This window comes from Bombus flavifrons, chromosome 17 (assembly GCF_040668555.2).
Source record: "Bombus flavifrons isolate JBK064 chromosome 17, iyBomFlav1_principal, whole genome shotgun sequence".
In the NCBI taxonomy this organism is placed as follows: Eukaryota; Metazoa; Arthropoda; class Insecta; order Hymenoptera; family Apidae; genus Bombus; species Bombus flavifrons.
The window spans coordinates 1,444,219-1,459,335 of NC_138458.1; the positions used below are offsets into that span (position 1 = coordinate 1,444,219).

At 35.9% G+C, this 15,117-nt stretch overlaps 1 protein-coding gene and 1 long non-coding RNA gene across 2 annotated transcripts in view; one reads left to right on the forward strand and one right to left on the reverse strand.

Moving 5' to 3' along the window:
* DIP-lambda (Dpr-interacting protein lambda) overlaps nt 1-15,117 on the forward strand; it is a 560,727-nt gene that overhangs the window by 401,606 nt on the left and 144,004 nt on the right. Inside the window, exon 5 of the mRNA XM_069130556.1 lies at nt 13,536-13,638. Within this exon, the coding sequence (XP_068986657.1) occupies nt 13,584-13,638 (55 nt within the window). The 5' untranslated portion in view covers nt 13,536-13,583. The remainder of the gene's footprint in view (nt 1-13,535; nt 13,639-15,117) is intronic.
* The window catches only part of LOC138188611 (uncharacterized), a 42,413-nt gene continuing 33,164 nt past the window's right edge, over nt 5,869-15,117 (reverse strand). Inside the window, exon 4 of the long non-coding RNA XR_011175576.1 lies at nt 5,869-7,060. This is a non-coding gene — a long non-coding RNA (uncharacterized LOC138188611). The remainder of the gene's footprint in view (nt 7,061-15,117) is intronic.

The window sequence follows — 15,117 nt, forward strand, 5'->3', positions numbered from 1 at the left end:
TGACTAGGGATAATTGTCCGAATGCTAAATAGTGACAGGGCAACATGAAAGATAAGGAGGTTGTCGTTCTGCCAGAAAGACAGAGATGAATAAAGTCTCGTTGTCTCTGCCTGAGACATTCATAGCACGTCACACACGCGCAGAACAAGAAGCTTTTTGTCCTCCATGTTGATTTCTGACGACTCAATTTTCGACTCGGTTTTTCTCTATGTTTCGGTGTATATGTGTCGAGACCTGTTTATATGATCGTGGTTACTTTTCAATCCGTACTGTCTCGAACAGTAATTCATAGAATCTTTCCTTTATACTCATTTTATTTCAATATTAGCAGAAGAGAGCAGCGATAACGTGTAAGTTGAAACAAAAGGATTTGTAATACGTGTATGCGTGTGCAAACTTGCTGCTCAACTCGTTGATCCTCGTTCATCGACTTGTCAGTCAACGTCTGAACAAATAAAAACGCGATAATTACGACCATACATGAAACTTGTAATATTTACCGCGGGTCGTTGTCCGTGGTAAATGTTTAGATTTGCCGAACAATTTCGGTAAGGACATAAAATAAATATTAATTTCATAATATTTTGCACATGTACCAGTTCTGTATCGCACCCAGTCATTACACACTCGTTCATTTCTTCATCCATTCTTCATCAACAACCTTTCGAGAATGGCCGTTTCTAATATTCTAAAGCTGCCATATGCCTTTTTCTGTTTCTCTTTCTACGCTTTCCTCAACTTATTCACTCGGACCAGCAATAATCTCCAAGCAGCCGTTACTACGTGTCGAAAACTAGCCGTTATTTCTTCTGATTCCATCTATCTGCCATGAGGTTTAGTATTTGCCATCGAGTCCCTTACTTTTCCCTTATTTTGAAGCTACGTTCCGTACCTGCGAGTGACCTTCAGTTTGGCGGCGATCAGTTTTCATTTTGTTTACCAGTTTTTTCTACAAATTAGCAACGATGATCGCTGCCCTTGCCTCGTCATCGAAAATTCTGACCGACAAATCCTCCCGCACGGAGGACTTGCTTATGTAAGTCTATGGGGGCTGGCAAACCCAAGTTCCCGCAGCCAGGGAGGACCGTCGGGACAAGCGACCCGCTTACGTGAGTCCTCTATGTACACCGCAGGGAAGGTCGCTGGGAGTGTAAGGTGTTTAAGTACGGTTATACTCTCTCTACGTGAACTTGGGTAGTAGCGCACCCACGATCCTGATGCCAAGGATGGGACCGTCGGGATAAGTTCCCGGGTACTTTGTAACTTGAGGCCCCCGTTTACGTGAGTCCCATCTGGGATTATCAGGTCGCCGGCTGGTAGTGACGTGGCCGTACATCCACACGATAGTCCCACCACAATGACTTAGGATGGTACCACGGGAGTCGAGTGTAAGCCCGGAGGGAGTAGCGACCCCTCTGTTCGACCAATTATAGGTTTGGACTCGTGGTGGCAGTGGTTGATGGCCAAGATGCTGGCAAGTGAGCCGATTTAAGGGGTATTGGCTCCCCCGAATGGCCTTCGGCGGGTGAGCAGCGTCCCACCTGCTCCGGAACCGTCATGGAGAGACGGATGGGCTTAGAAAGCGCCCCGTTCGACCTGAGATGAGCGACAGTCCCTGAGCTAATCCAGGTAGCAAGGTACTGGGTGTCTTGTGCGCTGGTTGGGCGTAACCCCAACCCCTATGGCCCTAGGGGTGCCCGGGTACTGTATAGCGCTAAATTTACGCTCAGGAAAGCACCCGTAACCAAAGATGAGAATACTTGACAAATCCGCTTGCCCCATGTTCTAGACACGCCAATCTCAAGTTTTCATCTTTTCATATCTTGCACTCAGCTCTCCACACAAGACGCACAGCAGAACCACACCGTTCCGTGTACACTTAACATTCACCCGCATATTCAGTTTTTGAAGGTGTTTTTTGTGAAATGTATAGCTATGTTTAAACTTTGAAACCCCGTGTTAGATTTTATCTAAATATACTTCCATCGTAATCGAAGTAAGGAATTGAGTATTTACACATCAGTTAAAAAAGAATTGTTTAAAGTGACATAAATCTTGAATATTTCATATTAATATTATAATAGTCTTGAAACGCTGTTCCAAACTTGTTATTCTCCAAACGCTGTTACCCGAATTATCTCTGTGGCCAGTGTTCTTGTGACTATTGTTTGGGAATTGACTGAAAATACTGATGACATACATGTGTTGTCGTCGGTCATTGCGGCCAGATATTGTATATACATATGCTATGTCATCTGTCTCGTATGTGTTAAATTTGAGACATTGAAATATCTGGTAAACTAATGGTTTTTCGATATTAATATATTAATGCCTTTGTGTAAAGAATGTCCAGCTGAATCAACTACTGTTGAAAATACATATACGATACCATTTGAAAAACCTAATGTCACCTTAATATCTCAGAAAATATAAGGAATTAAAAAACCAACTTTTAGTCGCCTGATGATCAAGTTTCTCAAATACATTCGAATATAACGAGCTGCTTCAGGCGATCACTCTTATTGACTCAAAAATTTACAATTTTATTAACAAATATTTTCGCCTACGCCTTTACTATAAAGGATCTATCATTTTTTTTGTAATTATATATAACTTTTATTATTGTTTACTATCATTATTAAAAATAATGGTAATATTTAAGTCCACCAAACAGTCTTTATGTACATAGATGAAGAATGTTCTAATACGTGCCTATACGTATGTTAAACTTACTTCAAATATGGAAATATTATTTTTAATCATTTTAAAGCACACGTTTGTTTTATAAACTAGGATACTGTATGTACTGTGTTTCCTCTCGTCATTCTGCAATCCCACAAATTTCCGTTAAATTTGTAAAAAAGTTATAAAAAGTTTTCATCATAGGTATACATAGTTTTCATAAATATTTGTTTCGAGAAACGAACGATCTGGGTCGATCAAAGGAGGATGGTAGGAAATAGTAGTACACTGTCATGTAAAGAAAAAAACACAATGTAACAACTCTTCGTTATGTGTAAAATATTATATTTTGCTTTACTAGGTAGGTCACAGTACAATTACAAACATATTTCTTCGAATAGATGCACCGCTATTTGTTATCATAGTTTATTGCTTTCTAAAAATGTTCAAAAATATTTTTGTCAATTATTTTTGTCGTACAATATAAACATCAACTTTTATCTATAAAATAGCATTTGAATTTTTGAGTTTCATCCCATTTGTTACAAAGTTACGATCGTTTGAATTTAAGGATTATCAAATTTTTGCTTTGATCACTTCATACTTCAATTGCCCTTTTTACAACTTTTCCATCATATTACCGATAAAAGATTGTGCTTTAATAATTTCTTGGAACCTGTAGAATGATGTTCTATAAATATTTTTGGTGCTTGAGTTACATAAAAATTGATCATTCCCTACCACCCTCCTTTATTACTGCAACCATTAAGAAAGAAAAAAAAAACTGTCAAAACGACCATTGATTCTGATTGACGATAACTTCTTTCACAGGAACGAATTAAGAATATAATGGACTGATTCGAATTAATCATTGAAAATTGAGGGTAGCGTGGACTGATTAAGATTTGGCATTGAATAATGGAGTAGCTCTTGAAACTTTGGAAGGTAACATCAGTCAACAACCCATTACTTCAACTATTCATTTATTCGCTTGTCAATCTTTTGAAAAAAGTCTCGTTATAAAGGTCTATATGCATCGTTATCTCTTAATTGCATTTTACGCTTGATTGCTCATACACGAGTGCTCGTTGCAGCTCCAAATTTTACTGTACTTTTCAGTAACGTCGATAGTACGAAACGCTGCTGTTCCTTTAATCGGTGATTACTAATTTAATTTTGATTTCGCATTTTAAGCCTAGCAGTACATGGTTTTTATTTTCTACCATGTAGGAAATATGCATTGTATGTATGTTGGTATTACATATTAAAAATTTATGTGCAGAGTTCTGGCAATATCCGTTTTTTAAAATGAACGTAATACATACAAATTATTATTTCTCGCCGATTTTTAATACATTTAAAATTGGAAAGCTTTTTAAAATCAAGCTGATGTTGTAAAACTTATCGATTTGTTCAGTTTAACCAGACATTGGATTTTAGAATTATTTGTAATAAAACTGATAACGAATTTAATTTAAATTGATCGAGTAGTATAATTTTCTGAAATTTACATTACTTTGAGTTGTACTATTTCATATAAGGTAATATGGTGAGTTATGTTCGTGTGGTATCTCGAAATGATAGTTTTTATGTTATCTACTTATAGAGGGTATTAATATAAAATAATTTGTTACAATATTTTCTTGATTTACTACTTTTGCAGCAAAAGAATGCCTTCTCATAAAAATATAATATAAAATAAAGTTATTAAAAAATTAATATATATAAAATTACAGCGAAAAATTAAAAAATTGTTTTATTCAAAATAATAGTTCTTTTATGCATTATTTAGGAAAAAGTCATGAATAAAAATTAATTTTTATTTAAATAACAACGAGTTATCAATAAATTTCATCAAAGAAATTTCGCAAAAAATAAAGTGGTTAAAAGATATTAATTTTTAATCGACCTTATTATAAATAACCAATATGAATGACTGAATAAAATTTCTTTTGCCTACCAGTAATCATTACCCATGACCAGAATTTTATTTTGATTACCGACAATGAAATTGGTTATTCGGTTATCGATGGCGACAATTTTTTCTGGTTATGCTTGACCATCATCGGTTGTTACTGATATTAGTGATAACTAATACTCTTAATTACACTTAACCCCTTAACCTACGATTTACGCTCGAGAATTTTGGGCCGAAAACGTAAACAAGATCATCGTACTACCGGCTATGCCCGTAGTTGTAGGTTAAGGGGTTAATATAAAAATACTTCGTTAAACATGTTATACAGGGTGGCTGATAACTGGTGGTACAAGCGGAAAGGGGGTGATTCTACGCGAAAAAAGAAGTCGAAAATATAGAATAAAAATTTTTCGTTCGAGGCTTTGTTTTCGAGAAAATCGACTTTGAATTTTCGCTCGGTACGCGCGCACTTTATCACGTCTCGTTATAACGGATCTCACTGTAGATCGTTGTCTCGATGGAAAAATTAAAAAAAAAAGAATTTTTATTCTATATTTTCGACTTCTTTTTTCGCGTAGAATCACCCCCTTTCCGCTTGTACCACCAGTTACCAACCACCCTGTATAATTTCCATGGAACTTATTTGCACAGACAAAACACCTCCTTGCCGTTGATGTATTTATTTGATAAAATAAGCTAATTAGTTTCTGAACAATTAATAATTAATAAAAATAAATAATTTATTCGCCTATATGTGATCAAACCCCAAGCAGTCGTAGTAACATTTCGTTATCTCTATAAACGGTTCAAACCTCTATAAACCTTAAGTCATGTTTTCGTGTCTAATCAGTAATCGATTTGGATGTGAGTGTCTCTGAAACCGAACCAAGATGGCCTTCGAATCTTCCAAGATCGCTTTCTCATCTTTCACTCTTTTTTTCGTAAGTCATTCCGTTATAAATTTTCCTGGTTGAACGATTGCTGTTCCTCTAGCTCGCTGATCGATCCAATTCACGAATCATTCCTTTCGTAAATCTTTTCCTATTAGAGATATCTGTTATAAGTTCCTATTTCCTTTCCTTCCTGCTGTCATTACCCCGTTGTTTTCCTCTCTTCGTTTGTATCTAATTTCCGCCTTGGGAAAACCAATCATGTTCACTCCTTTCGGGGTGGAACCTATGTTCATTATAATCTTACTAGTATAGTGACCTTATTTCTTTGGTAGATGGATTTATTTACAGTGATTGAAAAAGAAACTATGACTATTTAATCAGAGCTATTTCTTAATGTAGCAATGTAATACAAGTAAAACAACTAAATTTGTACAACTACTCAACTTCTGAGTGACAATTCACGACTCACAACAATCGACAACTCGCAACTCACTCGCAACTAACTGCATTGTACAATAGTTCGTACTCCTAGCGAGTTTTTTCTTATAATTTTTCCACGATACTACTGTGGGAAAGTATAGTGCTAGTAGGTTTGGTAATGGTATGATTTGTTTCAATATCGTTCATGTCAACACAAAATCAAGTATGATGCTCCGACAGTCTATATGCACGCAGTCGCCATTCGTCGCTCACTACTCTCGTCACAACGGTTCCAACGCTCTTTTTCACGCTGACCGTCCTCCTTGACAACGCTGACAACATTTACCCCTCAACTGCCTAACAGCTACCTCTTATACTATGGCTCCGGTATACTCGGCATGCCCATGTTCCACAGACGTGGATGACCCATGGTGAAGTAGACCTTCTGAATTATCCAGGGTTTTCCCGGATACTGTACTACACTAGCGTAATTGCTTTGTTTTATTGTAATTGTATATTCTTCTCCAAGCAATGTTCGTTTCGAACATCTTAGGCATATCCTCGATATGGTCTGCTTTGTCTTCTTCATTCGTTTCATTATCTAATACTTTTTCTTTAACCCTGCCTGTATCACCTGCATTTTTTAATTACTTTCTCTAATCATCTTTACCTCTGCCTTTATCGATTAGCTTTTTTTTACTATCGATTATTGCGTATTTCCCGTGACTCAGCCGATGGAGCTTCTTCGATTCTTCATGGCGTCGCTTCGTTTCTCCTTGTTTCTCCTTAGAGTCCTGTCCGGATATTTTTTCCTCCTCCAATTGCCTATCCTCTCATTATTTCTTTGCTAATCGGCCGTTTTCGCGTCGTGTACTTTCGCTATTCCAACTTCCACTTGTCTCTTGACGCCTTCCTACTTCGTTTTTCCTGTTTTCTATCTTTTTCTCCTTTGTTTTCTTTAGTCTCTTCGATAATTTGTATTTTCCTCTACTTGAGGTCTTTTCGGGTTCTCTCTTCTCCAGCAGCATTTTTCGCAGGAGATCTATCTTCCTTTAGCTCCTTCAGCAGGTTTTCGATCAAGACGTCATATTTATTTCTTATTAACGCTTTTATTTCGTCTATTATTTTTTCATTCGACTCATTCCTTCTTCCTGCAACGACACTTTCCACTTTTAAACTTTCAAACATTTCTATATAACGAACGCGTGTTCCTCTCGTCTCGCTTTCTTATCTGCACTATCTGTTTTCTAGCTACTCATGATCGCTATTTTTCCCCACATTATCTAAATCTAAAACCTTAATTTAGACTTATCACTAATCATATCACTAGATACGGGAGAATTCTTTTTTCCGCGTTCTTCGTCCAAGTTTCACTTTGCTCTTCCCTCGCACGTCCGCTCGAGACAGCGTCCCAAACGACTCTCTCACAAACAATCGTCGAATCACGTTAAAAACTGACTTTTCGGTTTTCGAGTTTACGATCCATCGTTAAGAGTTTGAGAACTACGTGCGAAAATCTGAAAATTCTAATTGTAGTACAAACTAATCAATAATATGAAATCAACGGAAAAGGTACTACTCAAAAATACCTGTGGCGTATAATTGCACCATAGACCGTTCCAATAAAAGCCTATTCAATATACAGTGACTATATTAATATTCGACACCTTACAATATAACGTGCCCGAGATATTGTATTTCTGTATATGTTTGTTTATAATAGCGCTGAAGAATTGACTGTATTTTTTAATGTGTTAAATCGAACATTGTAGTTCGATATTTATACACATACTCTTTTTAAATAACAGATAAGAAATATGTGCATTAAATGAATCGAGAAGAGAGGACTGCAAAAAGATCACCTACAAAAACGCACTTTAGCACACTAAGAAACGCAATGAATTCTTTTACTATTATAAACATTATTACAAACATGTACATGTGTGGTAATATCTCGATCACTATGATATCCGGCGTGCCTCTCTATTTTATAGTTATCGAAGTGTCTGTCAAAAGATCACTCTGCAAGCAAACGGATGACGAACGCTTGGATTTAGTTCGGCTTGCGAACAGCAGAAGCATCTGAGAATAGCGTCCATGAAATGTTCGCCACAACGTACCGGTGTGAACGACTCTTTTAACTTGTCATCGTGAACAGTTGTACTGAATGGTAAAGGCAAAATCAGAATATAAAATTGCAGGATGGACAATAATAGTTATGGAAGAATTGTCCTTGAAAAAAATTCCTCTAGTGACAAATGTAGGAAAGACGAAACGGTATCTACTGTATAATATTGCAGTATCGTAAATATAATAATGATTAGTTCATTAATAATAATAAATGGATTAAACAGAAAACAATGGTTATTTAACATGAACTAATCGTAGCAACGTATTATAATTAATTAACAACTCTCGTCAACACAGATTCAACTCTTTCAACGACGCTAACAACACTATCTCTTAGCAACCCTTTGTCTTTTGTCCGATATCTTTTGTTTAAGCCCCATCATGCACACGCTCAGCAACCGCTCGTTTACAATTCTCACGACCCCCCCCCTAGGCCCCTCGTCCACGATACTACAATATGTATAAATAAATATTTGATGACTTTCTATATAGGATGCTCCTTTGAGTAATGTCATTTAGATATCTCTTGAATTTATGAAGAGGCAAAGAATATGATATTTTATTCGTAATTTGTTGGAAATTTGTTATCGTAGGATCCTGCAAGACAATTTTGTTCCCAGAGTCACAATTTTTATAAGTTTACAAAGCTATGGCTGCTTTTTTACATACGTTTACATATCATTTTCTATCGCACCGAAAAAATACGATAAAATTCGCTCAGATGTACGCGTACAATAAATCATAACATACGATAACTCACTCACTCGTATGGCAAATCCATTTAACTACCCTCATTGCAGCTTTTTTACATTGACAATTTAATTTACCGCATGATATTTAAAAAAGTATGTGTATAAAATGAACAAAGTAAATGTTTCTTAACAACTATAACGTTCGATTTAACACATTTAAAAACACAATCAATTCTTTCGCGAAATTATAAACAAATATATACGGAAATATAATATCTCGGACATGTTATGTCATAAGGTACGATGCACCACTATTGTGGCTTTCGCGGATGTCATTTTATATTACGACGCACCACTATAGTGGCTCACTGTAATGACATATTAGCTTACCGTTTCAACTAAATGATCTTTTTCATTTGTCTTGCTTCACGCTTCTTTTGCCCTCTCAACGTTTTATAACAGTGTTAACAATATACAGATAGAATATACAGCCTTTGTTTTTGATACGCCAGTGTCAGGTACCAATTGTTGCTTTTCGTTAAAATGAGTATACCATTATTAGATGCTCTTTTTAACATGCGAACCCATATCTTTACACTCTTTTAGAATCTCGAACGTCAAAATGTCGCTTTAAAATAGAAAACGAAGAGTAATTTGAAAAACAATTGTGACGTGGGTCTATGTGTCGTACCGCGTTTTAAAATATATCACACTCTATTGTATTATCAATTATTAAAGTGAATTATTAAAGTTAAAGTATATGCATCATATCTTTCAGAAAAATTATAACTTAATTATCAAAAACTTCGTTGCAATATGCTTGTGTAGGGAACAGCATTATCCGTCACACGTTACAGTTCTGTATCGTTTACGCGTAATTCGCGCCAAACTCTGCCGTACGGAGAAACAGCTCCTCATAAAATTCAACCTGAGGTTTAACTTGAGAGGTTAATTTAGTCACTGTATATTGATAGGCTTTCATTGGAACGGTTTATAGTGCAATTATACGCCACAGATATTGGAGCTACCAAGTCTTCCTTGATTTGCCATTGTGTCAAGTACGTCCGATTTCTTTTTAGCCATCTTGATTCTGTTCTATAGTAATCGTTTAGCTTGTTACTTGAATGGGCGTCTATCTACAACTTATATTATGCTTGTATACTTTTGTTCCATCATTCTCTTATCTCTTTGATCTTGTCTTATTTTTATTTAGGTCCGCACAAAAATCTCTTGCTTTTTACGTTCTAGTCACATTTGGCGCTGAGTGGAAGCGAGCAAGTTTCCACTGGGTATGGAGTCTGATAATGTTGTACCACTTGGCCATTTTGTAATTTTATGTAATAAAAATATAGCCACACAGTTAAAAAGTTTAACTATACCAAATGCGTATAGGTGGAAGAAAAAATTAGATTTGCCTTAATTTTTTAGGCTTCCAAATTCTTTCTCATTTTGAGTAATTTATTGGGAACGGTACATCGACACACTGATGGATTAGCAGTGGTCATCTGTAGTGTAAACATGTTCATTTACATTCACTGGGTCTTTGCCGCAGCCAATCTCCACAGACGTAGACACATTTAGCTATAGTCTTTGAAGCTGAAGATCATTTCAAAGTGACGTTATCATACATATCTGGACGTATTTTATAATCAGCTACACGATGCCAATAGAAAAGATGAAAAGAATGTAATTCGTTGTATGCAGTGAAACGTTGATAACCTGCTAAACTGTGCAAAAGCAATCTTTTTTTTTCTATTTGGAAGAATTTTACAATCAATTCTCATTGAGAATTATAAGTAAATTATTCTGGCGTAGTACTATAACGTGTATAATAGGTGATTATCGCATGTTTGATTCTACCTGAATCTAATGCTTAAATCTAAAATGCAATCTTGGCAAAGAGTTATATCGCATATTTGTCCCGCGATATCCTTCAAATTATGTATAAAGTATTTTTTTACATATTTTTCGATGAAACGCTGAATCGATTTGTTTTATTCTCCTAGCTCCTGACAATATCATTTACATATACCACTTCGTTATACAGGGTGATCGGCTACAATTGTAAGAAGATTTAAGGGATGATTCTTGAAACCAAAGTAAGATGAAAATAACCTACCTCGTACAAATCATAGGGAAGAAGATTATGACGTTTAAAGACGTAAACCATCCTATGCGTCTTTTAAGAGAAATCGTAAATTAAACATTATACCTGCCTAGTCATTAAACTCCGCGTCATGGAATTTTCGAGTAGAGAGGATTAAAGTTTCCTCTGATTCTTTGCCTCCATAAATAATTACTAAATAATAGCACATACGGACAATGTTTATACAAATTTCACACACGCATCGCGATTATCTCGTCCATAGCAAAATCACCGCGAGTGTCCATACTGTTCACAGAAAAATCAATCGTTTTATATTACAATACATGTTGAACATGGCCTCTGTTCTCTTGCAAACAAAGTATACAATAAGCACGATACAACAATACGCAGTGTGTACACTACACACTACACACCCAAATCACTCGCGTTGGAACTAGATAAAAAAGATCTAAAAAATAACGAGGAATAGAAAAATAGGAGAAATAAAAAAGTTGAAAGCTAAAAATGAAAAGGTCCAAAGAAATCAACAGCGGAATAAGTTAAACTTATACTAAATCTGCAACTAACTCCAACTTTATGTTTATACAGTTCTCCTAACGTTTCCCTTTAATCGTCGAAAAGATTCTATCCTTCCAGAATTCTAGCCTTTTGCCAAATTTCTAAAATCGCTAAAACATGTTACGCAACAAGGTGGTAGTTCGCCAACGCTTTTGTTCTCTTTGCAAAACGAAATTAACCAGAAGCAGTTACGATAACCGAGGTGTTTCTTTTAGAAGCACGGTTGGGTTTACCTACTGAGAAAACGAACAGGCTGCTCACCAGATGTGTTTAAAGGTGGTTAGAACTACATGAAATTTTTTATATTGCAATTTGTAGCCGGCTAGAAGCTGATCCATCTTTGTTTGAATCTTCTCTTTTTCTTTTCTTTTTTTTTTTTTTGTCAAATTACCGGAAATCCCTGAAAAATCGTGGCAACAGCCATAGCATACGCTCTGTGAAATCTCAACTTCTGCAATCACTTTGCTGTTAAGCTACATCACAAGTAAAGAAATACAGTAGTAGCTGCTTGAATTGAGACGCTGCTGATACGTCGCAGGTTGCTAGATGCAGCAAGGGGATTGCAGTGGTGATCCAGTGGAGAATCTATGGAACGACGGTTTCTTGTTTTCAGCCAAATGGCTTCGTTTTATCGCACGCGATAAAGAGTTTGCATCCCCAAAAAGGACCAAATTCTGCAAAAGATGATACCTACAGCAAAATACTGACTATGCTAGTCAGGCACAATGATCCAGAAACAACAGTCACATTACTACAAGAGCATATAACAAAAATAGAAAAATGGTTGCAAGATAAACAAATGAGAGCGAACCCCAGTAAATGCAACCATACTATATTTACACTATGAAAACGGAAATCACGAAATATCCTATTGAATGGCACGCACATAACACAAATAAAGCAAATTAACTACATAGGGCTTCGCTTAGACCCACAACGTACATGGAAGCAACATATTAAAACCATTATAGACGAAATACGGAAAAAAGAAGAAGATGTACTGGCTAACTAGTCGAAATTCTAAACTCAACGTAGAAAATAAATTAAAAATTTACAAAACGATAATAAAACCAATTTAGACGTGCAGAATACCAGTATGGAGGGCAGCAGCAATAAGCCACATAAATAAAAATAAAAAATATTCAGAACAATAGTTAACGCCCCATGGTATGTCTGAAACGAGGATTTACGCAATGACTTAAAAATATCAGTAGTCAAGGAAGAAATCGGCAGATACGCAAAAAAATGCAAAGAAAGAAGGCTGCTGAAACGAACAAAGAAGAAAACATGCCACCGATCTCGCTGAAGAAATAAAATACACAAATTGGAAGACGGTATCCTGCTGGGGCTAGCCATCCACATGTTATTTAGTAATAAAACTGGAAAAATTTAACAAATATCCAGCTGGACAGATTGTAAAGTACAAATTGAAAGTAAAAAAAAAAAAGAGATGATACCTGAAGTTTTCTTGCGCGTACTTATAAAAATCACAAATCTTGGTATATGTTTACCACTCGAAATTTCTTGCACGGTTTTTGCAAATAATCTCCAAATTTGTGGAAAACAGATTTTTTTTTGCATATGACAACGATCCTAGTAATCGGGTCGTAAAAATTTTAGAATGAGAATTGTAGGCATTAAAAATATCTATCAAACGAGACGTCACACGTTAAGATTGATTGATTCGTTGAGCCACAAGGGAAGAAGGATTTTATTTTAGCCATATGCTCCTTCTCTATCTTTCCAATCTGTATAACAGACCACAATAAGTACATCTATATACAAACATATTTGATAAATCTTTCATTAATATATTTAACTAAAATGTTTTTCACAATTGCAAAATATTTTCTTCTTATAAGAAACAAATTGCATACGATTCTTAAGTTGTCAGGCATTTTTAATCAAAAGTAATACTGGTAGCTTACCTTTGTTTTATTGATACTCTTTTACAGGTATCGCGTTCAATTCTTATTTACTCACTTTATAAGAAAAGGTCTATAATAATCTTGTATCTATAACAAAGTTCCACTTCGTTGTTCTGCTGTTCAAGTATTCGACATATAAAACATATAAATTTTTCGATACGACAATGTAAATAAAACAAATACAAATCGAGTTTTGTCTACTTTCAGATTATCAAGTAGTGTGCCAAACTGTCATCGCAAAAGTGGTTAATTCTCATGGCAGCACGGAAACTCGCAGCCCTCTTCACCGCAGTTCTGCATCTTTGCTTATGTGAGTGAGTTTTATTTTCTCCGAATAACTGATTACTGATTTTTCTACAGTATATTCAAAATCACACATTGCCAGCTTATACCTGTAAATGTCAAGTCGCATTTGCAATTTAACAGAAAGCACTGATAGTTTGAAAATAAACTCCATGTAGACGCACGAAAGAAACGAGAATAGCTGTATGGAATAAATTAAAATTTCGCGTTACACAATTGCGTCGATTACTGTCGATAAATTTTCAGGAGAAAAGTTTAATTTTATTACTCGAATGATATCTAGAAAGAAATTACAATAATTAAAAAGAATAGTGATTAGAATTCAATTTCATCGTTGTTATTAACAATAATCAGAATAAATATATTTTTACCACTGTAGCACATAATTAGACTTTTAAAGCAGTCAATATGTTTACTGCCACTATTGGACAGTAGAATAATTACGGGAGAGGTAGCGTCAAAAGTTGAATAATAAATACTATTTGTAAATATTGCAATAGAAAATTTGTACAAGGATAGGTACCGTTGGTTGAACATTTTATGCATTTTTATTGAAATCACCTAAAGTTTTAATGTATACTAATGGGGTCAGAAGAGAGGTCCGCCCGACAGTCGTTAAGCAATTTATTCTGACCTTGAATAATGCACGATCCGTGCCGTCTATGCCCGAAGGACCACCTAATTACGACGTATTGGGAACGTTATACTAATTGTGTCTTCAAGATGAGACTGGCTGAACTTTACAACGTGGTGAAATTTAACAAAGCGACTGAAATTCGGTCCTTTTGCTTTTAAATCTGACTGATAGCTTTTCGGCTTCTGACTCCGACTCGAAGAATCAAAATTGTTACGCTGGTCACATTCGTCCCACCCAAGAGTCATCCTCCTGATCTAAAATCTTCAAAATTGCTAATTAGCTGAACATCTCCGCGAGACTTCGCGGCTCTCTCCCAGGAATCCGTTCTTCCGCAATGGAGGTGAAGTGATTTCGGGTATCATCGAATGTGGCCTCTTCCCATTACTGCGAGGGATCCTCTCCAAGTCTCAGCAATTGATACCAGTATTTGACATCAGCGCTTGACACCGATCGAGATTTTTGCGAATACTTAAAGCCAATTCATCGGCAAGTTAGACCAACCTGGTACCTTCCATTTGTTCTATTTATACGGAACTGTTTCTCCGTTTGAAAAATCCATTCTGTACAAATACATGCAACCATTTCCATGAAAGTCAGGTTCAAGGCCCATTTAGCCGAGATTAGCACAGGATTGCCTCGCGAGCAATTTTTCGAAAGGATCCATCAGGGGCTGTTCTCTCCCCTATCCTAGTAAAGAGTGGGGATACGACAAGAAGCGACAATGTTATCCCTAATTGGTTGTTACAATGACTACAGGACAAGCGGGATATTTGAAATGAGTAAACTCGACGTGTCTCTTTACTTCGCTTTACTCTCTAGTAATTAACAATGCCTTTGTTAATTACTCTC